We start from the raw sequence: 26,846 nt of genomic DNA, 5'->3' as shown, positions 1-26,846 counted from the left end.
TTCATGGATACCTAGGATAAATAATAATATGGGGATGAGGCAGTTGGGTGAGCTAGTGACACCTCTAGCACTGAGATGCAATGCCTTAGACCGCTGCGCCACTCGGGATCACTGGTAACCCATTGCATATCTTAAATAGAATATAATAAAATGGACACTTATTGCATTATCTTCCAGGAGTCGGATTCTTATTTAGTATAGGCCTAAGCAGTACCAAAGGGGAGGAAAAAGTGACATGCTGGGAGAATGGCCAGAGTTTGATTTCCTGCAAATCATTGATTAGTTATAATTCAGTAACAGAGTCTCTTTTACTCTTCGAGGGTTGATAGACTGATATACTGGCATTAATAAATAATTTAAACTGAACTACAAATGTATTGGGGATGTATGGGACGGACTATGAGGGAGTAGCAGTAGAATGAGTGCAGTGCATGCCATGTCTATGATGTTCCCCTGTTCCTTTAGATCAAGGTATAATGTGGTCTAATGTTCCCCTGTTCCTTTAGATCAAGGTATAATGTGGTCTAATGTTCCCCTGTACCTTTAGATCAAGGTATAATGTGGTCTAATGTTCCCCTGTTCCTTTAGATCAAGGTATAATGTGGTCTAATGTTCCCGTGTTCCTTTAGATCAAGGTATAATGTGGTCTAATGTTCCCCTGTTCCTTTAGATCAAGGTATAATGTGGTCTAATGTTCCCCTGTTCCTTTAGATCAAGGTATAATGTGGAGGTCTAATGTTCCCCTGTACCTTTAGATCAAGGTATAATGTAGTATAATGTTCCCCTGTACCTTTAGATCAAGGTATAATGTGGTCTAATGTTCCCCTGTTCCTTTAGATCAAGGTATAATGTGGTCTAATGTTCCCCTGTTCCTTTAGATCAAGGTATAATGTGGTCTAATGTTCCCCTGTTCCTTTAGATCAAGGTATAATGTGGTCTAATGTTCCCCTGTTCCTTTAGATCAAGGTATAATGTGGAGGTCTAATGTTCCCCTGTACCTTTAGATCAAGGTATAGTGTGGAGGTCTAATGTTCCCCTGTACCTTTAGATCAAGGTATAATGTGGAGGTCTAATGTTCCTCTGCACCTTTGGGCATTGGGTTCTCCCTTTCTGACTCCAGCTCTGAATAAACTAGGCATTAGGTTCTTCCGTACCTACTCCAGCTCTGAATAAACTGGGAATTGGTTCTCCCGTTCCTACTCCAGCTCTGAATAAACTAGACATTAGGTTCTTCTGTACCTACTCCAGCTCTAAATAAACTAGACATTAGGTTCTTCTGTACCTACTCCAGCTCTGAATAAACTTGGCATTAGGTTCTCCCGTTCCTACTCCAGCTCTGAATAAACTAGGCATTAGGTTCTTCCGTACCTACTCCAGCTCTGAATAAACTTGGCATCGGGTCCACCCGTTCCCACTCCTGCTATTACAGTCCTTGGCCTTTCTGTATGATCTTTTCAAATATTTGCTTTTGCACTGGCATTGGATGTGGGAATGGGGGTAACCATTTTACTCTCATTAAGGATGATATCTCTTCATAAATATGTTTATTTATAAAAGTGTTAAACAAATCAAAATATATTTTATATTTGAGATTCTTCAAAGTAGCCACCCTTTGCCTTGGTGACAGCTTTGCACACTCTTGGCCATCTCTCAACCAGCTTCATGTGGTAGTCACCTGGAATGCATTTCAATTAACAAGATGTCCCTCCCTAATCTGTGTAATTTCTTTCCATCTTAATGCATTTGAGCCAATCAGTTGGGTTGTGACAAGGTATCAGTGGTATACAGAAGATAGCCCTATTAGGTAAAAGACCAAGTCCATATTATGGCAAGAACAGCTCAGATAAGCAAAGAGAAACGGCAGTCTATCATTACTTTAAGACATGAAGGTCAGTCAGTACGGAACATTTCAAGAACTTTGAAAGTTTCTTCAAGTGCAGTCGCAAAAACCATCAAGCGCTATGATGAAACAGGCTCTCATGAGGACCGCCACAGGAAAGGAATACCCAGAGTTCCCTCTGCTGCAGAGGATAAGTTCATTAGAGCTAACTGCCCCTCAGATTGCAGCCCAAATAAATGCTTCAAAGAGTTCAAGTAACAAACACATCTCAATATCAACTGTTCAGAGGAGAATGTGTGAATCAAGCCTTCATGGTCGAATTGTTGCAAAAGAAACCATTACTAAAGGACACCAATAAGAAGAAGTGACTTGCTTGGGCCAAGAAACAGCAGCAATGGACATTAGACCGGTGGGAATTTGTCCTTTGGTCTGAGATTTTTGGTTCCGACCGCCGTGTCTTTGTGAGACAGATAATAGGTGAACGGATGATCTTTGCATGTGTGGTTCCCACCGTGAAGCATGGAGGAGGAGGAGTGATGGTGCTTTCCTGGAGACACTGTCTGTGATTTATTTTGAATTCAAGGCACACTTAACCAGTTTGGCTACCACAGCCTTCTGCAGCGATACACCATCCCATCTGGTTTGTGCTTAGTGGGACTATCACCTGTTTTTCAACAGGACAATGACCCAACACACCTCCAGGCTGTTGGAAAAGCATTCCAGGTGAAGCTGGTTGAGAGAATGCCAAGAGTGTGCAAAGCTGTCATCAAGGTAAAGGTTGGCTACTTTGAAGAATCTCAAATATAAAATGTATTTTGATTTGTTTAACATGTGTTTTTTCATAGTTTTGATGTCTTCACTATTATTCTACAATGTAGAAAACAGTAAAAAAATAAAGAAAAACCCTTGAACGAGTAGTTGTAACCAAACTTTTGACTGGTGCTGTATATGCTTTCGTTGTCAGGATTTGTTTACACGTCAAGGCTATTTGTACAAGATGTGTATTCGAATACCTCCAGAGGTGGTCAGGAAGATCTAATCACAATCAGATCACAATGCATCATTTGATTGTGCACACATTTGTCGACAGGTGTAGACAATCAGAATGTGGACAAGATCAGGAGAACAGATTGCATGTTCTAGCCCTGTATAAACAGGGCTAGAATTAAGCTTGTAGGAGGACACATCCATTCTTACAGAATGTGTTTCAAATGGCGTCCTGTTCCCTTTATAGTTCATCCTACTTTTGACCAGATTCCCTAGATCTGGTCAATATAGGGCCTAGGGTGCCATTCGGGATGAACCCATTTTCATTTCTATATGACCAGCAGCATCCATTTTATACATGACCATTGCATGGTCCTCTTTCACATGCTATTTTACAACATGGTCTCTTTATGTCCAAATAGTGACATTTAATCATTGTAGTTATATGTTCCCTTATGCTGCAGAAGAGTGAGGTAAAACATTATTTGCAGTTATTCAGTTAAATTAAATCAAACCCTTATACACTATACACTATTATATGGAACACATCTGAGAAATTGATACCAAACATGCTATATATCTTCAGGTTGCCGATTTAAAATTAAAATATAACAATACATGCCATCATATCGGCAGTGATACTTTTAAATAAATAAAAAACTGGTGAACTATTTCAGTTATAAAACAGATAGGAATAAACTAATAATGTGGTAATGAGTGCAGCTGCTGATAGCAGATTGTCACCTTGTGTTCCATTGAAATTAGCAAATGTTGTTTAAAAAAAAATATATATATATATATATATTTAAGCATGCAAACAAGCGAACAGAGGCGACATCCCAAATGGCAACATATTCCCCATATAGTGCACTACATTTTTTTTTAGCAGGAACTGTTAAAAATGTAATGCACTATATAGGGAATATGGTTACATTTTGGGACATAGCCATAGTGTGCTGCACATTTGTTTAAACAATCAGCCAGATCTGTTCAAGGAGTCCCAGTAATAATACTGTACGTTGTTCTCCCAGAGCGGGTGAGTGTGAGGAGTTCATTTGTACCTCCTGTTGGGTGCTCTCTCTGTTGAATTTGTGAATCAGAGATGGTGACTACAGATTCTCCAAGAGCAGATAAGGTTAAATCCAGATGAAACTGTCAGCAGCAAAGCATATTGATTTAGAAAGCAGCGGTTGAACTAAAAACAAAATGCTGGTCGAAGGTGCTCTCGGATTATATTCACAAAGCGTCTCAGAGAAGGAGTTTTGCCTGTTAAATCATGATGATCAGCACTCCTACTACATCAGCATCCTCCTACTATATCAGCATCCTCCTACTATATCAGCATCCTCCTACTAGATCAGCATCCTCCTCCTAGATCAACATCCTCCTCCTAGATCAGCATCCTCCTACTAGATCAGCATCCTCCTACTATATCAGCATCCTCCTACTACATCAGCATCATCCTACTATATCAGCATCCTCCTACTATATCAGCATCCTCCTACTAGATCAGCATCCTCCTACTACATCAGCATCCTCCTACTATATCAGCATCCTCCTACTAGATCAGCATCCTCCTACTATATCAGCATCCTCCTACTAGATCAGCATCCTCCTACTATATCAGCATCCTCCTACTAGATCAGCATCCTCCTACTAGATCAGCATCCTCGGACTAGATCAGCATCCTCCTACTAGATCAGCATCCTCGGACTAGATCAGCATCCTCCTACTAGATCAGCAGCCTCCTACTAGATCAGCATCCTCCTACTATATCAGCATCCTCCTACTATATCAGCAGCCTCCTACTAGATCAGCATCCTACTACTAGATCAGCATCCTCCTACTAGATCAGCACTCCTACTAGATCAGCATCCTCCTACTAGATCAGCACTCCTACTATATCAGCATCCTCCTACTAGATCAGCATCCTCCTACTAGATCAGCATCCTCCTACTAGATCAGCACTCCTACTAGATCAGCATCCTACTACTAGATCAGCATCCTCCTACTAGATCAGCATCCTCCTACTAGATCAGCACTCCTACTAGATCAGCATCCTACTACTAGATCAGCATCCTCCTACTAGATCAGCATCCTCCTACTAGATCAGCATCCTCCTACTAGATCAGCATCCTCCTACTATATCAGCATCCTCCTACTATATCAGCATCCTCCCACTAGATCAGCATCCTCCTACTAGATCAGCATCCTCCTACTATATCAGCATCCTACTACTAGATCAGCATCCTCCTACTAGATCAGCACTCCTACTAGATCAGCATCCTCCTACTAGATCAGCATTCTCCTACTAGATCAGCATCCTCCTACTATATCAGCATCCTCCTCCTAGATCAGCATCCTCCCACTAGATCAGCACTCCTACTAGATCAGCATCCTCCTACTAGTTCAGCACTCCTACTAGATCAGCATCCTCCTACTATATCAGCATCCTCCTACTATATCAGCATCCTCCTACTAGATCAGCACTCCTACTAGATCAGCATCCTCCTACTAGATCAGCATCCTCCCACTAGATCAGCACCCTACTCCTAGATCAGCAACCTCCTACTATATCAGCATCCTCCTACTAGATCAGCATCCTCCTACTAGATCAGCATCCTCCCACTAGATCAGCATTTCTACTCCTAGATCAGCACACAACTCATAGATCAGCACCATAGTCCTCTATCATTACCCTACTCCTAGTTAAGCACTCCTACTATATCAGCATCCTCCTCCAAGATCAGCATCCTCCTACTAGATCCGCACTCCTACTCCTAGATCAACACCCTACTCCTAGATCAACATCCTACTAGATCAGCATCCTCCTAGTAGATCAGCATCCTACTCCTACTCCTAGATTAGCACTCCTACTCCCACTCCTAGATCAGCACTCCTACTCCTAGATCAGCACTCCTACTCCTAGATCAGCACTCCTACTCCTAGATCAGCACTCCTACTCCTACTCCTAGATCAGCACTCCTACTCCTAGATCAGCACTCCTACTCCTAGATTAGCACTCCTACTCCTAGATTAGCACTCTTACTCCTAGATTAGCACTCCTACTCCTAGATTAGCACTCCTACTCCTAGATTAGCACTCCTACTCCTACTCCTAGATTAGCACTCCTACTCCTACTCCTAGATTAGCACTCCTACTCCTACTAGATTAGCACTCCTACTCCTACTCCTAGATTAGCACTCCTACTCCTAGATTAGCACTCCTACTCCTAGATTAGCACTCCTACTCCTAGATCAGCACTCCTACTCCTAGATCAGCACTGCTACTCTGAGACTCTTTGTGAATATGGGCCCTGGTTTGGTGATACTTACTGTTTGGATCGACGTTTTCACACAGTTCCGTCTTGGCCTCTCCATTGGGCCTGTCACTGGTCTTGTGTGAGAGGCGTGTGGTCAGGGACGCGGCCGTCACCACCGCCTTGAAGCTCCTCTTCCTCTTCTGGACATTAAGCTCCGGGTGGAAGATGATAACATAGACTTTAGGAATGTAGAGCATCCCCAAGGCCACCGAGGCACTGAGATTCATAGAGATACAGAGGGTGGTGGTCTGGATATATAGCTGGAGAGAGAGAGAGAGAGGAGGAGAGTTAGTGCTGGCACTAGAGACACAGATTCATAGAGATACAGAGGGTGGTGTTCTGGATATGTATCTGGAGAGAGAAAGAGAGAGAGCGAGAGAGAGAGAGAGAGAGAGAGAGGGGGGTGGTGGTCTGGATGTACAGCTTGAGAGAGAGAGAAGGAATAACCAAAACACTGGATGGAGGTGGAGGGAGAATTAGAACACAGAACTGTCAGAGAGAAGCGTGGAGGTGGTGGGAGGATTAGAACACAGAACTGTCAGAGAGAAGCATGGTAGTGGTGGGAGGATTAGAACACAGAACTGTCAGAGAGAAGCATGGTAGTGGTGGGAGGATTAGAACACAGAACTGTCAGAGAGAAGCATGGTGGTGGTGGGAGGATTAGAACACAGAACTGTCAGAGAGAAGCATGGTAGTGGTGGGAGGATTAGAACACAGAACTGTCAGAGAGAAGCATGGTGGTGGTGGGAGGATTAGAACACAGAACTGTCAGAGAGAAGCGTGGAGGTGGTGGGAGGATTAGAACACAAAACTGTCAGAGAGAAGCATGGTGGTGGTGGGAGGATTAGAACACAGTACTGTCAGAGAGAAGCATGGAGGTGGTGGGAGGATTAGAACACAGTACTGTCAGAGAGAAGCATGGTGGTGGTGGGAGGATTAGAACACAGTACTGTCAGAGAGAAGCATGGAGGTGGTGGGAGGATTAGAACACAGTACTGTCAGAGAGAAGCATGGAGGTGGTGGGAGGATTAGAACACAGTACTGTCAGAGAGAAGCATGGAAATTGCCTTTCCACGACAATTTAAACAGATCTCTGCTAAACATATACCAACATGTGTATCTGTGTCTCTGTGACCACTGATAACGTTGACTACAAATACAAAGTTAGCAATGTCTTTACAATTCTTACAAATATGCTTCAAATGAAAACTGATGTGACTGCATTAAAGACAAATCCAGTATACATTGGCCTTCCCAATATTGAGTTGCCCCTCCAAGGTGTCGAAAGCATTCCACAGGGATGCTGGCCCATGTTGACTCCAATGCTTCCCACAGTTGTGTCAAGTTGACTGGATGCCTTTTTGGTGGTGGACCATTCTTGATACACACGGGAAACTGTTGAGCGTGAAAAACCCAGCAGCGTTGCAGTTCTTGACACACTCAAACTTGTGCGCCTGGCACCTACTACCATATCCCGTTCAAAGGCACTTAAATCCATGTCTCAATTATCTAAAGGCTAAAAATCCTTCTTCAACCTGTCTCCTCCCCTTCATCTACACAGATTGAAGTGGATTTATCAGGTGACATCCATAAGGGATCATAGCTTTCACCTGGATTCACCTGGTCAGTCTATGTCATGGAAAGAGCACTGTCCACTCAGTGTATTTGAATCATATTGAAATACATTTCTTGTTCAATCAACTGAGTTGTATTTTGCTAACTGCAGGCTAGCCTACTGTCATTTTGCCTCAGTATATTTCACTTTGTGTAACAACATCTGGGCAATGATGTGCCAAATCTGTGATGTACCGCAATATTATTATTGGGTTAGCATTAGAATAAGCTGCCTGAATATAGGTGGTAATATCTCTCTAGGAGCTGATCCGTTGACAGTATTGTAGAGTAATTGGGCGCGGCAGGTAGCCTAGTGGTTAGAGCGTTAGACTAGTAATCGAAAGGTTGCAAGATTGAATCCCCGAGCTGACAAGGTACAAATCTGTCGTTCTGCCCCTGAACAACGGCAGTTCCTAGGCCCACTGTTCCTAGGCTGTCATTGAAAATAAGAATTTGTTCCTAACTGACAAGCCTAGTTAAATAAAGGTTTATAATGTTAAGGTAAGATTTGAATGAAAAAAGCTGATCTGAGAACAGCGCTGCCTTTCTTGTCGATCCTATCAGTATGGACACGCTTAGCGAACATTAGCTCTGCGTGCTGTTTCGGAGGAAACTCATTGTTACACTTTCAGCCATTGTAGGAACGATGATTCTCAGGAAACCAAAACCCATAACAGGATTCTAGTGCCTCGGCAGAGGATCTACAGTAACTCCCAACCTTACAATGAAGGCGAGGAAACTAGCCATAAGGCCACTGAGTTGTTCTACATGGAGGTGCTGGGTCCACAGAATTAAAATGACCACAATATAATTACCACAAGGAGCTATCTATCACAATTCCATGGGTGGAACAACTGCATAGTGATAGATGTAGCATGGTGGGTGGGGCTAGCTCCTTTTTCACTATAAATGTGTAACGTGTAGCTTGGCTCCCTTGCAGTGTCAAAGCTGAATGTACAAGCATATTGACCAGGTCTCTAAAAGGATCCCTAGGGTCGGTCTCAGATTCATGGCTATTCGTCCCAAATAGCATCCTATTCCCTAAATAGTGTAATACTTTTGACCGAGGCCCTCTGGTCTAAAGTAGTGCACTACATAGGGAATAGGGTGCCATTTGGGATGAAAACCCTTGGTTTTAGATTCATGGGCATTTCTGTTTTCCTTGCACCTCACAGTACCACAACTCCAGAGTGAGAATGGCGCAAGAAGTCACAGGTTGAATCACAGTGAGGAGATAACAGTTGTGGAAATTGGAGCCCAGAGGGTCTGTAGGGGGGACATCTCAGTACTATCTGCACACGATGCCGTGAACATTCCAAATGGTACTTTAGGTTGGCAGAGTGCAAATCAGACGGAATGAAAACAGGAAGCATTGAGTCGATTTTTAAACTGATGACACATAAAGGAGAGGGATGATCTAAACTTTCAAATCAATACCTGGAATATACAGGGCCTATTGAGAGACCGGACCTATAGAGACCAGACCTATAGAGACCAGACCTATAGAGACCCATAGAGACCAGACCTATAGAGACCTATAGAGATCAGACCTATAGAGACCTATAGAGACCAGACCTATAGAGACCAGACCTATAGAGACCAGACCTATAGAGACCAGACCTATAGAGACAAGACCTATAGAAACCTATAGAGACCAGACCTATAGAGACCAGACCTATAGAGACCAGACCTATAGAGACCTATAGAGACCTATAGAGACCTATAGAGACCAGACCTATAGAGACCAGACCTATAGAGACCTATAGAAACCAGACCTATAGAGACCAGACCTATAGAGACCAGACCTATAGAGACCAGACCTATAGAGACCTATAGAGACCAGACCTATAGAGACCAGACCTATAGAGACCTATAGAGACCAGACCTATAGAGACCAGACCTATAGAGACCAGACCTATAGAGACCAGACCTATAGAGACCTATAGAGACCTATAGAGACCAGACCTATAGAGACCAGACCTATAGAGATCAGACCTATAGAGACCAGACCTATAGAGACCAGACCTATAGAGACCAGACCTATAGAGACCAGACCTATAGAGACCTAAAGAGACCAGACTTATAGAGATCTATAGAAACCTATAGAGACCAGACCTATAGAGACCAGACCAATATAAACCTATAGAGACCAGACCTTTAGAGAACAGACCAATAGAAACCTATAGAGACCAGACCTATAGAGACCTATAGAGATCAGACATATAGAGACCTATAGAGACCAGACCTATAGAGACCAGACCCATAGAGACCATACCTATAGAGACCTATAGAGATCAGACCTACAGAGACCTATAGAGACCAAACCTTTAGAGAACAGACCAATAGAGACCAGACCAATAGAGACCAGACCTATAGAGACCAGACCTATTGAGACCTATAGAGACCAGACCTATAGAGACCAAACCTATAGAGACCTTTAGAGAACAGACCTATAGAGACCAGACCAATTGAGACCAGATCTATAGAGCTCAGACCTATAGAGACAAGACCTATAGAGACCAGACCTATAGAGACCAGATCTATAGAGCCCAGACCTATAGAGACCAGACCTATAGAGACCTATAGAGACCAGACCTATAGAGACCAGACCTATAGAGACCAGACCTATAGAGACCTATAGAGACCAGACCTATAGAGACCAGACCTATAGAGACCTACTGAGACCAGACCTATAGAGACCTATAGAGACCAGACCTGTAGAGTCCAGAACTGTAGAGACCTATAGAGACCAGACCTATAGAGACCAGACCTGTAGAGACCTATAGAGACCAGACCTATAGAGACCAGACCTGTAGAGACATTTAGAGAACAGACCAACATAGTCCAAGATGTCGTAGCAGTGCAGACGTTGTTTGTGGTTCTCCCACTTTTTTGGATGTATTTCAATATATTTTCAATCTCTTTTTCTATTTTTAAATTACATATACCTTCCGGCAACCCGCCTCACCCAATGTGATACGGATCTGCTATTTTTAGACCTTACCGGACTGTTTTTCTCCACTACAACACCGGATTCCTGCCGTAAGCCCTGGACCATTACTCCTGATCATCTCAGCTAGCTAGCTGCTACTGAGTGGCCCAGCCCCGAAGCTAGCCTTGAGCCAGGCCCATCTCCCGGTCTGCTCAGTGAACCCCATGATCCCTTGGCTACACAGCTGATGTCTCCCGGACTCTTCACTAACACGACTAGAATCCACTACACCACCGGATTCTTGCCGTAAGCTCTGAACCTTCGCATCGGATCATCGCTGCTAGCTAGCTGCTACCGAGTGGCTATAGTGGCTAATGCCATTGTCCCGAAGCTATCACCAGTTAGCCTCGAGCCAGGCGCATCTCCCGGCTAGCAAACAAAATTACTCCAGCTACAATACCTCTTTTGCCAACTGGCCTGGACCCTTTGTCGACACAGAGCCCCGAAGTTCCATCACGACAGGTCTGCCGACGTAATTCCATCCGTTGTGCCCTCAATCGGCCTTTGCCGGACGTCGGTGCAGAAGCTTCTACTAGCCCCGGCCTGCTAACTTTTTTGGAACGCTGTGTCTCCAGCTTGCTAGCGAATTAACGACTACTTAGCAGCTTCCCTGTTTCATCTATTGCTGTTCACTGGACCCTATGATCACTTGGCTACATAGCTGATGCCTGCTGGACTGTTCATTAAAATCACGGTACTCCATTTTGTTTATTTTGTTTAGGATAGTTATCATTGTTTTAGTTTACTGCGGAGCCCCTAGTCCCACTCAACATACCTCAGATACCTCTTTTGTCCCACCTCCCACACATGCGGTGACCTCACCCAGCATAACTAGTGCGTCCAGAACCTCTCTTATCGTCACACAATGCCTAGGTTTACCTCCACTGTACCCACACCCTACCATACCCCTGTCTCATTATGCCCTGAATCTATCCTGCCACGTCCAGAAATCTGCTCCTTTTATTCTCTGTCCCCAACGCATTAGACGACCAGTTTTGATCGCGTTTAGCCGTACCCTCATCCTACTCCTCCTCTGTTCCTCGGGTGATGTAGAGGTTAACCCATGCCCTGTATGTCCCCAGGCGCTCTCATTTGTTGACTTCTGTAACCGTAAAAGCCTTGGTTTCATGCATGTTATCATCAGAAGCCTCCTCCCTTAGTTTGTTTTACTCACTGCTTTAGCACACTCCGTCAACCCTGATGTCTTTGCCATGTCTAAATCCTGGCTTAGGAAGGCCACCAAAGATTCTGAGATTTCCATCCCCAACTACAACATTTTCCGTCAAGATAAAACTGCCAAAGGGGGAGGAGTTGCAATCTACTGCAGAGATAGCCTGCAAAGTTCTGTCATACTTTCCAGGTCTATGCCCAAACAGTTCGAGCTTCTAATTAAAAAAATGAATCTCTCAAGAAATAAGTCTCTCACTGTTGCCGCCTATTACAGACCCCCATCAGCTCCCAGCTGTGCCCTGGACACCATATGTGAATTGATTGCCCCCCATTTATCTTCAGAGTTCGTTCTTCTAGGTGACCTAAACTGGGATATGCTTATTAACACCCCGGCAGTCCTACAATCTAAGCTTGATGCCCTCAGTCTCACACAAATTATCAAGGAACCCACCAGGTACAACCCTAAATCCGTAAACATGGGCACCCTCATAGATATTATCCTGACCAACTTGCCCTCCAAATACACCTCTGCTGTTTTCAAGCAGGATCTCAGCGATCACTGTCTCAGGGCCTGCATCCGCTATGGGTCCGCGGTCAAACAGCCACCCCTCATCACTGTCAAACGCTCCCTAAAACACTTCTGCGAGAATGCCTTTCTAATCAACCTGACCCAGGTATCCTGGAAGGATATTTACCTCATCCCGTCAGTAGAGGATGCCTGGTCGTTCTTTAAAAGTAAATTCCTCACCATCTTAAATAAGCATGCCCCATTTCAAAAAATGTAGAACTAAGAACAGATATAGCCCTTGGTTCACTCCAGACCTGACTGCCCTCGACCAGCACAAAAACATCCGCAATATACAACTTTTCAGGGATGTCAGGAACCAATACACGAAGTCAGTTAGGAAAGCAAAGGCTAGCTTTTTCAAACAAAAATTTGCATCCTGTAGCTCTAACTCCAAAAAGTTCTGGGCCACTGTTAAGTCCATGGAGAATAAGAGCACCTCCTCCCAGCTGCCCACTGCACTGAGGCTAGGAAACACCGTCACCACCGATAAATCCATGATAACCGAGAATTTCAATAAGCATTTCTCTACGGCTGGTCATGCTTTCCTCCTGGCTAACCCAACTGATCCGCACCACGACAGTTACTTGCCCAAGCCTCCCCAGCATCTCCTTCACCCAAATCCAGATAGCAGATGTTCTGAAAGAACTGCAAAACCTGGACCCGTCCAAATCAGCTGGGCTAGACAATCTGAACCAACTCTTTCTAAAATTATCCACCTCCATTGTTGCAATCCCTACTACCAGTCTGTTCAACCTCTATTTCGTATCGTTCGAGATTCCTAAAGATTGGAATGTTGCCGCGGTCATCCCCCTCCCCCTCTTCTTTTCTCTGTATATATCAACAATGTCGCTCTTGCTGCGGGTGATTCCTTGATCCACCTCTATGCAGACGACACCATTTTGTATACATCTGGCCCTTCTCTGGGTTAACAAACAAGCTTCAATGCCATACAACACCCCTTCCGTGGCCTCCAACTGCTCTTCAACGCTGGTAAAACTAAATGCATGCTTTTCAACCGATCACTGCCCGCACTCGCCCGACCGACTAGCATCACTACTCTGGACGGTTCTGACTTAGAATATGTGGACAACTACAAACCCCTAGGTGTCTGGCTAGACTGTAAACTCTCCTTCCAGACTCATATTAAACATCTCCAATCCAAAATTAAATCTAGAATCAGCTTCCTATTTTGCAACAAAGCTTCCTTCACTCATGCTGCCAAACATACCCTCGTAAAACTGACTATCCTACCGATCCTCGACTTCGGCGATGTCATTTACAAAATAGCCTCCAGCACTCTACTCAGCAAATTGGATGCAGTCTATCACAGTGCCATCCTTTTATCACCAAAGCCCCATATACCACCCACCACTGCGACCTATATGCTCTCGTCGGCTGGCCCTCGCTACATATTCGTCGCCAGACCCACTGGCTCCAGGTCATCTATAAGTCTTTGCTAGGTAAAGCTCCGCCTTATCTCAGCTCACTGGGCACGATAAGAACACCCACCCGCTCCAGAAGGTATATCTCACTGGTCCTCCCCAAAGCCAACACCTACTTTGGCCGCTTTTCCTTACAGTTCTCTGCTGCCAATGACTGGAAACTAATTGCAAAAATCGCTGACGTTGGAGACATATCTCCCTCACTAACTTTAAGCACCAGCTGTCAGAGCAGCTTACTGATCGATGCAGCTGTACACAACCCATCCAACTACCTACCTCATAAATAGCCCACCCAACTACCTCAAATTCTTTTTGCTCTTTTGCACACCAGTATTTCTACTTGCACATCTATCACTCCAGTGTTAATTTGCTAAATTTTAATTACTTTGCTACAATAGCCTATTTATTGCCTTACCTCCTTACTCCATTTGCACAAACCCTATATAGATTTTTCTATTATGTTATTTACTGTACTTTTGTTTATCCCACATATAACTCTGTGTTGTTGTATTTTGTTGAACTGCTTTGCTTTATCTTGGCCAGGGTCGCAGTTGCCAATGAGAACTTATTCTCAACTGGCCTACCTGGTTAAATGAAAGGGGAAATAAAAAAATTAAAAACTACTATAGTTATAACTGCTATAGTTACAACTACTGTAGTTACCACTACTATAGTTAACATTACTATAGTTACCACTACAATGGTTACAACTACTATAGTTACAACTACTATAGGTACAACTACAGTAGTTACAGTTACAACCACTAGCATTACAGTTACAACTACAATAGTTTCAACTACTATAGTTGCAACTACTATAGTTGCAACTACTATCATTATAGTTACAACTACTATAGTTACAACTACTATTGTTATAGTTACAACTACTATAGTTAGTTATAGCTACTATAGTTACAACTACTATGGTTACAACTACAATAGTTACAACCACTATAGTTACAACTACTATCATTACAGTTACAACTACAATAGTTACAACCACTATAGTTACAACTACTATCATTACAGTTACAACTACAATAGTTTCAACTACTATCATTATAGTTACAACTACTATGTTACTATAGTTACAACTACTATAGTTACAACTACTATCGTTACAACTACTATCATTATAGTTACAACTACTATGTTACTATAGTTACAACTACTATAGTTACAACTACTATCGTTATAGCTACAACTACTATAGTTACTATAGTTACAACTACTATAGTCACAACTACTATCGTTAGAACAACTATATTTACAACAACTATCGTTACAACTACTATAGTCACAACTACTATCGTTTTCACAACTATAGTTACTATCGTTTCACTACTATAGTTACTACAGCTACTATCGTTACAACTACTATAGTTACAACTACTATAGTTACAACTACTATAGATACAACTACTATCGTTACAACTACTATAGATACAACTACTATCGTTACAACTACTATAGATACAACTACTATAGTTACAACTACTATAGATACAACTACTATAGTTACAACTAATATAGATACAACTACTATAGATACAACTACAATAGTTACAACTACTATAGATACAACTAATATAGATACAACTACTATAGTTACAACTACTATCGTTACAACTACCATAATTACAAGTACTATCATTATAGTTACAAGTTCTAAAGTTACAACTACTATCGTTACAACTACTATAGATACAACAAGTATAGTTACAACTACTATCGTTACAACTACTATAGATACAACTACTATAGATACAACTACTATCGTTACAACTACTATAGTTACAACTACTATTGTTACAACTACTATAGATACAACTATTATAGTTACAACTACTATAGTTACAACTACTATCGCTACAACTAATATAGTTACTATAGTTAAGACTACTATAGTTACTATAGTTACAACTACTACAGTTACAACTACTAAAGTTACAAATTCTATCATTACAAATACTATAGTTACAAATACTATAGTTACACCTACTATAGTTACAACTACTATAGTTACAACTACTATTGTTACAGTTTCACCTAGTATAGTTACAACTACTATAGTTACAACTACTATTGTTACAGTTTCACCTAGTATAGTTACAACTACTATAGTTACAACTACTATAGTTACAACTACTATTGTTACAGTTTCACCTAGTATAGTTACAACTACTATAGTTACAACTACTATAGTTACAACTACTATAGATACAACTACTATCGTTACAACTACTATAGATACAACTACTATAGTTACAACTACTATAGATACAACTACTATAGTTACAACTAATATAGATACAACTACTATAGATACAACTACAATAGTTACAACTACTATAGATATAACTAATATAGATACAACTACTATAGTTACAACTACTATCGTTACAACTACTATAGATACAACTACTATAGATACAACTACTATAGTTACAACTACTATAGATACAACAAGTATAGTTACAACTACTATCGTTACAACTACTGTCGCTACTATCGTTACAACTACTATAGTTACATCAACTCTAGTTACCATAGTTACACCTACTATAGTTACAACTACCATAATTACAAGTACTATCATTATAGTTACAAGTTCTAAAGTTACAACTACTATCGTTACAACTACTATAGATACAACAAGTATAGTTACAACTACTATCGTTACAACTACTATAGATACAACTACTATAGATACAACTACTATCGTTACAACTACTATAGTTACAACTACTATTGTTACAACTACTATAGATACAACTATTATAGTTACAACTACTATAGTTACAACTACTATCGCTACAACTAATATAGTTACTATAGTTAAGACTACTATAGTTACTATAGTTACAACTACTACAGTTACAACTACTAAAGTTACAAATTCTATCATTACAAATACTATAGTTACAAATACTATAGTTACACCTACTATAGTTACAACTACTATAGTTACAACTACTATTGTTACAGTTTCACCTAGTATAGTTACAACTACTATAGTTACAACTACTATTGTTACAGTTTCACCTAGTATAGTTACAACTACTATAGTTACAACTACTATAGTTACAACTACTATTGTTACAGTTTCACCTAGTATAGTTACAACTACTATAGTTACAACTACTATAGATACAACTACTATCGTTACAACTACTATAGATACAACTACTATAGTTACAACTACTATAGATACAACTACTATAGTTACAACTAATATAGATACAACTACTATAGATACAACTACAATAGTTACAACTACTATAGATATAACTAATATAGATACAACTACTATAGTTACAACTACTATCGTTACAACTACTATAGATACAACTACTATAGATACAACTACTATAGTTACAACTACTATAGATACAACAAGTATAGTTACAACTACTATCGTTACAACTACTGTCGCTACTATCGTTACAACTACTATAGTTACATCAACTCTAGTTACCATAGTTACACCTACTATAGTTACAACTACCATAATTACAAGTACTATCATTATAGTTACAAGTTCTAAAGTTACAACTACTATCGTTACAACTACTATAGATACAACAAGTATAGTTACAACTACTATCGTTACAACTACTATAGTTACAACTACTATAGATACAACTACTATCGTTACAACTACTATAGATACAACAAGTATAGTTACAACTACTATCGTTACAACTACTATAGTTACAACTACTATAGATACAACTACTATCGTTACAACTACTATAGTTACAACTACTATTGTTACAACTACTATAGATACAACTATTATAGTTACAACTACTATAGTTACAACTACTATCGCTACAACTAATATAGTTACTATAGTTAAGACTACTATAGTTACTATAGTTACAACTACTACAGTTACAACTACTAAAGTTACAAATTCTATCATTACAAATACTATAGTTACAAATACTATAGTTACATCTACTATAGTTACAACTACTATAGTTACAACTACTATTGTTACAGTTTCACCTAGTATAGTTACAACTACTATAGTTACAACTACTATAGTTACAACTACTATTGTTACAGTTTCACCTAGTATAGTTACAACTACTATAGTTACAACTACTATAGTTACAACTACTATTGTTACAGTTTCACCTAGTATAGTTACAACTACTATAGTTACAACTACTATAGTTACAACCACTATTGTTACAGTTTCACCTAGTATAGTTACAACTACTATAGTTACAACTACTATAGTTACAACTACTATTGTTACAGTTTCACCTAGTATAGTTACAACTACTATAGTTACAACTACTATAGTTACAACTACTGTTGTTATAACTACTGTCATGATGTTGGCCTCTTTGAGTACAGGGAGGACAGTTGACCCCCTCCCCCCTTTGCACCATCCCCCAACCTACCTTCCCCCACCCAGGCCCTGTGTGAAAGGAGTTGTAAAATTCCAGGAGAATCTCTTGCCACATGGCCCATAGAGAGACACAGGAAATTCTTCCAACTCACAAAATTGGGGAGCCAAGCGACATTTGTGTTCTGGAGAAGGTATGAAAGATTGGTGAAGAATCCAGCTACGAACTGGTCCGCTTGGTACAATTTTGTGATACTCAGAAGAGACAATATAGCCATATTACCATAAAACTGTTTATATAATAGCCCCAGCGATGAGACTTGCATCCACATGGTTGCATAGAATGTATTAATAAGGATAAAGCTATTTGTAATACATTGAGATGCTATGTACTGATGGTAATGTGCTAGAATTATATTTCTGTACCAAGCTTAACTCAGTCATCGGCACGCCCCCCAGGGACACAGACAGGACCAGGCGTCATGTGACATGTTCACTATAAAACTATACCCTGAGCTACTTTCTTCAGACCAGGCCTCCACTCCATTGCGAGTTGGCCAATAGGTTTGACCATCCAATTCCGCTACTGAAAGTGAACTATACCACGTGGTTAACTTTTAGACTATCGAGACCGACAGAATAAGAACAAGTCTTTGATATTAATTAATAGTCTGCAGCTAGAAATTATATCATTGAACGCGAAGACCAACGAAACATCCATTCTATAACGACATTAATGAATGTCGCTTTGAAAGATCCATTCTAACCGAGAGAGAGAGAGAGAGAGAGAGAGAGAGAGAGAGAGAGAGAGAACTCTCCAACAGAACGACTCTTCAACAAGGATCCCGACGACACACTGAGCGTAAATATATATTGATTGCAATTGTTCCCGAATGAGTGAGCGTTCATGTGCAAAGGATTAGCATATCAATTGTTAATATTAATGAACTCTGTGTACTTCCTCAGCTGAACATTTTATGACCCATTGTTCTACAAGACACCAGCCATGCCTGTTTTAGACCATTAGGGCACATTACTCTACCAATTCTTTGTGACGATAATTACTGTTTGTATACTTTCTGTGAATTCCTTAGTTTAGTAAATAAATGATTTTAAGACAATTGATGTATGGATGATTTTAGTAAAGACTGGGTTCGTGCAGATACAACAATTTACGACGTTTGGAATGAGACTGGACGCGAGGTAAAATACATCATTTAAACCAGAAGATAATCGGCCTATACTATAACAGAATATAATATATAATGTTATAATATAGGAAAGTTATATTAGGAAAATTATAGCTTTGTAATCTGAATATTTTCCTTGGTGCCCCGATCTCCTAGTTAATTACAATTAAACGATTAATCAGTTTAATCGCGTGATAATAATTACAGGGAGTTAATTGATAAACATGTCTTCAGTTTAATGGTACCCCAAAGACACGACACTACCATAGTTACAACTACTATAGTTACCACTAGAATGGTTACAACTACTACAGTTACCACTAGAATGGTTACAACTACAATAGTTAAACTACTATAGTTACAGTTACAACCACTATAGTTACAACTACTATCATTACAGTTACAACTACTATAGCTTCAACTACTATAGTTACAACTGCTATAGTTACTATAGTTACAACTACTATAGTTACAACTACTATCGTTATAGTTACAACTACTATCGTTACAACTACTATTGTTACAAATACTATAGTTACACCTACTATAGTTACAACTACTATTGTTACAACTACCATAGTTACAACTACCATAGTTACAACTATCGTTGCAGTTACACCTACTATAATTACAACTACTATAGTTCCAACACCAGTAGTTACAGTTACAAATACTATAGTTACAACTACTATACATTCAACTACTATAGTTACAACTACTATAGTTACAGTTACAACTATTATTGTTACAACTACTATCGTTACAACTACTATAGTTACAAATACTATCGTTGCAACTACTATAGTTACTATAGTTACGACTACTATAGTTACAACTACTATAGTTACAACTACTATCGTTACAACTACAGTAGAGCTCCCGAGTGGCGCAGCGGTCTAAGGCACTGCATCTCAGTGCTAGAGGTATCACTACAAACCCTGGTTCGATTCCAGGCTGTATCACAACCGGCTGTGATAGGGAGTCCCACAGGGTGGCGTACAATTGGTCCAGTTTCATCCGGGTTTGGCTGGGGTAGACCGTCATTGTAAATAAGAATTTCTTCTAAAGTTAAATAAAGGTTATATAAAAACAAAATCAGCTCAATGTAATTGAAGAATCCATAGACTCAAACCCATTCTGGGAAAATTGCAAAACAAACAACAAAACAAGAAACTATCTATCCAAAATGGAGATGTATGGATAAACCACTTCTCCAACCTTTTTGACTCTATAACAAAGAATAAACTGCAAAATACGATCAAATACACATTTTGGAATCAACTATTAAAGACTACCAGAACCCATTGGATTCTCCAATTACATTGAATGAACTACAGGAAAGAATACAAACCCTCCAACCCAAAAAGGCCTGTGGGGTTGATGGTATCCTCAATGAAATAAAATATACAGACCACAAATTCCAATTGGCTATACTTAAAATCTTTAACATTCTCCTCAGCTCTGGCATCTTCCCCAATATTTGGAGCCAAGGACTTATCACCCCAATCCACAAAAGTGGAGACAAATTTGACCCCATTAACTACTGTGGGATATGCTTCAACAGCAACCTTGGGAAAATCCTCTGCATTATCATTAACAGCAGACTCGTATATTTCCTCAGGGAAAACAATGTACTGAGCAAATGTCAAATTGGCTTTTTACCAAATTACCATACGACAGACCCCATATTCGCCCTGCACACCCTAATTGACAAACAAACAAATCAAAACAAAGGAAAAGTCTTATGCTTTGTTGATTTCTAAAAAGCTTTTGACTCAATTTGGCATGAGGGTCTGCTATACAAATTGATGGAAACTGGTGTTGGGGGAAAAACATACGACATTATAAAATCCATGTACACAAACAACAAGTGTGCAGTTAAAATTGGGGAAAAACACAACATTTCTTTCCACAGGGCAGTGGGGTGAGACTAGGATTCCATCCATCTACACTATCAAAAGGAAAATAAAATTCTACATACCAATTAGGATCTGGCTAAAAATACTTGAATCAGTTATAGAACACAGTGAAAAATACTTGAATCAATTATAGAACACATTGCCCTTGATGGTTGTGAGGTCTGGGGTTCGCTCACCAACCAATAATTCACAAAATGGAACAAACACCAAATTGAGAATCTGCAAGCAGAATTCTGCAAAAATATCCTCTGTGTACAACATAAAACACCAAATAATGCATGCAGAGCAGAATTAGGCCGCTACCCGTTAATTATCAAAATCCAGAAAAGAGAACCACCTAAAAGGAAGCGATTCCCAAACCTTCCATAACAAAGCCATCACCTACAGAGAGATGAACCTGGAGAAGAGTCCCCTAAGCAAGCTGGTGCTGGGGCTCTGTTCACAAATACAAACATACCCCACAGAGCCCCAGGAAAGAAACACAATTAGACCCAACCAAATCATGAGAAAACAAAAAGATAATTACTTGCACATTGTTTCAACACCATATATTGCCATAATATGACATTTGAAATGTCTCTATTCCTTTGGAACTTCTGTGAGTGTAATGTTTACTGTTCATTTTCTATTGTTTATTTCACTTTAGTTTATTTTCTATTTCACTTGCTTTGGCAATGTAAACAAATGTTTCCCATGCCAATAAAGCCCTTAAATTGAATTTGTGAGAGGGAGGGAAGAAGTGGGCTGCCTGTGGCTGTGGAGATGAGAGTGTGTGAGAGAGACAGAGAGAGAGAGGGCAGGGACCAGGACATCATCAGATAAATTGGAAATACAGACATTGTCATCCTACAAGAAACATGATATAGAGGAGATGGACCCACTAGGGGCCCTCTAGGCTACAGAGAGCTGGTAGTCCCATCCACCAAACTACCAGGTGGGTGGTATAGAGGAGATGGACCCACTGGTTGCCCTCTAAGCTACAGAGAGCTGGTAGTCCCATCCACCAAACTACCAGGTGTGAAACAGGGAAGAGACTCAGGGGGTATGCTAATTTGATATAGAGCAGACCTAACCCAGTCTATTAAATTAGACAAAACAGGACATTTTACATCGGGCTATAAATTAATAAGGAAATTATCTCAACAGAAAGAAAATCCTAATTTGTGCTACCTATACCCCCCCAATAGAATTTCCATACTTTAACGATGACAGCTTCTTCTCCATCCTAGAGGGGGATATCAACGATTTCCAGGCTCAGGGACATGTACTAGTCTGTGGCGACCTAAATGACCCCAAGCATACGTCCAAAGTTGTGGCAAAATGGCTTAAGGACAACAAAGTCAAGATATTGGAGTGGCCATCACAAAGCCCTCAAATCAAATCAAAACAACGTTTATTTGTCACGTGCGCCAAATACAACAGTAAAATGCTTACTTACAGAATCTAACCAATAGTGCAAAAAAGGTATTAGATAAACAATAGGTAAGTAAAGAAATAAAACAACAGTAAAAAGACAGTGAAAAATAACAGTAGCGAGGCTACATACAGGCACCGGTTAGTCGGGCTGATTGAGGTAGTATGTACACGTAGATATGGTTACAGTGACTATGCATGTATGATAAACAGAGAGTAGCAGTAGCGTAAAAGAGGGGTTGGCGGGTGGTGAGTGGCGGGACACAATGCAGATAGCCCGGTTAGCCAATGTTCGGGGGCACTGGTTGATCAGGCCAATTGAAGTAGTATGTACATGAATGTATAGTTAAAGTGACTATGCATATATGATAAAACAGAGAGCAGCAGCAGCGTAAAAGAGGGGTTTGGGGGGGGGGTGCACACAATGCAAATAGTCCAGGTAGCCATTTGATTACCTGTTCAGGAATATTATGACTTGGGGGTAAAAAATGTTGAGAAGCCTTTTTGTCCTAGACTTGGCACTCTGGTACCGCTTGCCATGCGATAGTAGAGAGAACAATCTATGACTGGGGTGGTTGGGGTCTTCGACAATTTTTAGGGCCTTCCTCTGACACCGCCTGGTGTAGAGGTCCTGGATGGCAGGCAGCTTAGCCCCAGTGATGTACTGGGCCGTACGCACTACCCTCTGAAGTGCCTTGCGGTCGGAGGCCGAGCAATTGCCATACCAGACAGTGATGCAACTGGTCAGGATGCTCTCGATGTTGCAGCTGTAGAAACTTTTGAGGATCTCAGGACCCATGCCAAATCTTTTTAGTTGTGCCCTCTTCACGACTGTCTTGGTGTGTTTTGACCATTTCAGTTTGTTGGTGATGTGAACACCAAGGAACTTCAAGCTCTCAACCTGCTCCACTACAGCCCCGTCGATGAGAATGGGGGTGTGCTCGGTCCTCCTTTTCATGTAGTCCACAATCATCTCCTTAGTCTTGGTTACGTTGAGGGATAGGTTGTTATTCTGGAACCACCCAGCCAGGTCTCTGACCTCCTCCCTGTAGGCTGTCTCATCATTGTCGGTGATCAGGCCTACCACTGTTGTGTCGTCTGCAAACTTAATCATGGTGTTGGAGTCGTGTCTGGCCATGCAGTCGTGGGTGAACAGGGAGTAAAGAAGAGGACTGAGCACGCACCCCTGGGGGGCTCCAGTGTTGAGGATCAGCGTGGCAGATGTGTTGCTACCTACCCTCAACACCTGGGAGCGCCCCATCAGGAAGTCCAGGATCCAGTTGCAGAGGGAGGTGTTTAGTCCCAGGGTCCTTAGCTTAGTGATGAGCTTTGAGGGTACTATGGTGTTGAACGCTGAGCTGTAGTCAATGAATAGCATTCTCACATAGGTGTTCCTTTTGTTCAGGTGGGAAAGGGCAGTGTGGAGTACAATAGAGATTGCATTATTTGTGGATCTGTTTGGGCGGTATGCAAATTGGAGTGGGGTCTAGGGTTTTCTGGGATGATGGTGTTGTGAGCCATTACCAGTTGTGAGCCATTACCAGCCTTTCAAAACACTTCATGGCTACGGACGTGAGCGCTATGGGTCTGTAGTCATTTAGGCAGGTTGCCTTCGTGTTCTTGGGCACAGGGACTATGGTGGTCTGCTTGAAACATATTGGTATTACAGACTCAATCAGGAACATGTTGAAAATGTCAGTGAAGACACCTGTCAGTTGGTCAGCACAAGCCCGGAGCACACGTCCTGGTAATCTGTCTGGCCCTGCAGCCTTGTCAATGTTGACCTGTTTAAAGGTCTTACTCACGTCGGCTACGGAGAGCGTGATCACACAGTTGTCTGGAACAGCCGATACTCTCATGCAGGCGACAGCATTCCCTCCCACATACTTGGGGCTCCAGAGTGGCACAGAGGTCAAAGGCACTGCATCTCAGTGCAAGTGGCGTCAATACAGTCTCTGGTTCAAATCCAGGCTGTGTAACATCTGGCCGTGATTGGGAGTCCCATGTGGCGGTGCACAATTGGCCCAGCGTCGTCCAGGTTTGGACGTGGTGGGCAGTAAACGTAAATAAGAATTTGACTGACTTGTTTAGTTAAATAATGATTTCATTTAAAAATAAAAATAAATGTCAAAATGTCAAAAACTACGACAACATAACTAACAAAAACTGGTCACAACTCCTGCAGCTCTGTCAGATGCTGGGTATGTACATAGTCAATGGCTTTGAGGGGACTCCTATGGTGGGTACACCTACAGCTCATCTTTTGGCAGTAGTACTGCAGACTACTGCATCACTGACCTCAAACCAAAGTCTCCCAGAGAGCGTTCACAGTCAGCCCACAAACACTCCTATCAGATCACAGCAAAATTACACTACTTGAAAAGAGCTATGATCAATCATGAGGCAACCAAAGCGAAAGGAACTGAATAATATTAAAGAAATGCTAGAGATGGAAGGAATGTAGTGTGGAAATCTACCAAAAAACTATTAGGTAACAACAAATTCATTCCTTTCTAGACAATTTCATTGACAAAAGGTTTCACTTTAAAAATGAAGGTGTAAACCTGTATGCAGAAAACCTAAACAGTATATTTGACCTCTCAGCTTCCCTATCAAATCTAAAAAAAATGAAAGCAGACAACCTAAGAAAATTATCAACAATGAACAACTAATCAAATGGCCACCAGACTATTTACATTTACAAGATATTTACTTGACACATAATTTACAAAAAACCTTTGCAAACTACAATGCTATTTGGCCATAAACAGATAGTACACAGTGGCAGAATACCTGACCACTGTGACTGACCCAAACTTAAGGAAACTAAGTCTCAGTGAACATAGCCTTGCTATTGAGAAAGGCCGGAGAAGGCGGAACTGGCTCTCAAGAGAAGAAACTGAGCTGCACATCCTAACCTCCTGCCAAATGTATGACCGTATTAGAGACAAATATTTTTCTCAGATTACACAGACCAACAAAGAATTCGAAAACAAATCCAATTTTGATAAACTTCTATATATTGTGGGTGAAATACCACAGTGTTGTCACGTCCTGACCAGTAGAGGGTGTAGTTGGGTCAGGACGTGGCAGAGAGTCTGTGTGTTTTGTTGGTTCATAAATTTTGGCCGTGTGACTTCCAATCAGGCACAGCTTGTTGTTGTGGCTGATTGGGAGTCACACATAAGTGGCCTACTTTGCCTTTTGGGTTTGTGGGGAATTGTTGTGTGCACTGCGTTTGGACGAGCCTGCCACACTGTTGCTGTTGTGAGTATTGTTTGTTGTTTTGTTTGTTTGTTTCAAGTGGATGCTCTACTCCTTCTTTTGAACATTAAAAAATATGAGTATCCATACTTCCACTGCGCCTTGGTCCTATTTCACCAATGACAACTGTGACAGAATTCCCCACCAAAACACGACCAAGCAGCGGAGGAAGGCTGGCGAGGTAAGGGAGACCGAGAGGCACCCCCAATAATTTTTTAGGGGGGGGCACAAGGGGAGTGTTGCGGGGCAAGAATGGAGCCCCAGGCCAGCTCCCCGCACTAGCATGGAGGTGCGTGGTCACAATCGGGTACGCCCAGTACCAGCACCACGCACCAGGCTTCAAGTGCGTGAACCCAGCCTCGTCAGTCAACAGTCGACAGAGCTGCCCGCCAGTCAACAGTCGTCAGAGCTGCCCGCCAGTCAACGGTCGTCAGAGCTGCCCGCCAGTCAACCATCACCAGAGCTGCCCGCCAGTCAACAGTCGTCAGAGCTGCCCGCCAGTCAACAGTCGTCAGAGCTGCCCGCCAGTCAACAGTCGCCAGAGAGGTCAGACTGCGCTGAACTGCCGGAGTGGCCAGACTGCGCTGTTTTTTTTGTTTTAAAGGTGCTTCCGGGGTTAGCACCTTTAAGGGGGGGGTACTGTCATGTCCTGACCAGTAGAGGGTGTAGTTGGGTCAGGACGTGGCAGAGAGTCTGTGTGTTTTGTTGGTTCATTAACTTTGGCCGTGTGACTTCCAATCAGGCACAGCTGTAGAGGGTTGT

At 41.4% G+C, this 26,846-nt stretch overlaps 1 protein-coding gene across 1 annotated transcript in view; it reads right to left on the bottom strand.

Moving 5' to 3' along the window:
• LOC115207272 (metabotropic glutamate receptor 7-like) overlaps positions 1-26,846 on the bottom strand; it is a 361,353-nt gene that overhangs the window by 28,137 nt on the left and 306,370 nt on the right. Inside the window, exon 10 of the mRNA XM_029774252.1 lies at positions 6,163-6,409. Coding sequence (XP_029630112.1) covers positions 6,163-6,409 — 247 coding nt within the window. The remainder of the gene's footprint in view (positions 1-6,162; positions 6,410-26,846) is intronic.

Source organism: Salmo trutta, chromosome 14 (assembly GCF_901001165.1).
Source record: "Salmo trutta chromosome 14, fSalTru1.1, whole genome shotgun sequence".
NCBI lineage: Eukaryota > Metazoa > Chordata > Actinopteri > Salmoniformes > Salmonidae > Salmo > Salmo trutta.
Note: the sequence above shows the minus strand (reverse complement) of the source record. Positions and strands in the feature narration are given on the sequence as shown.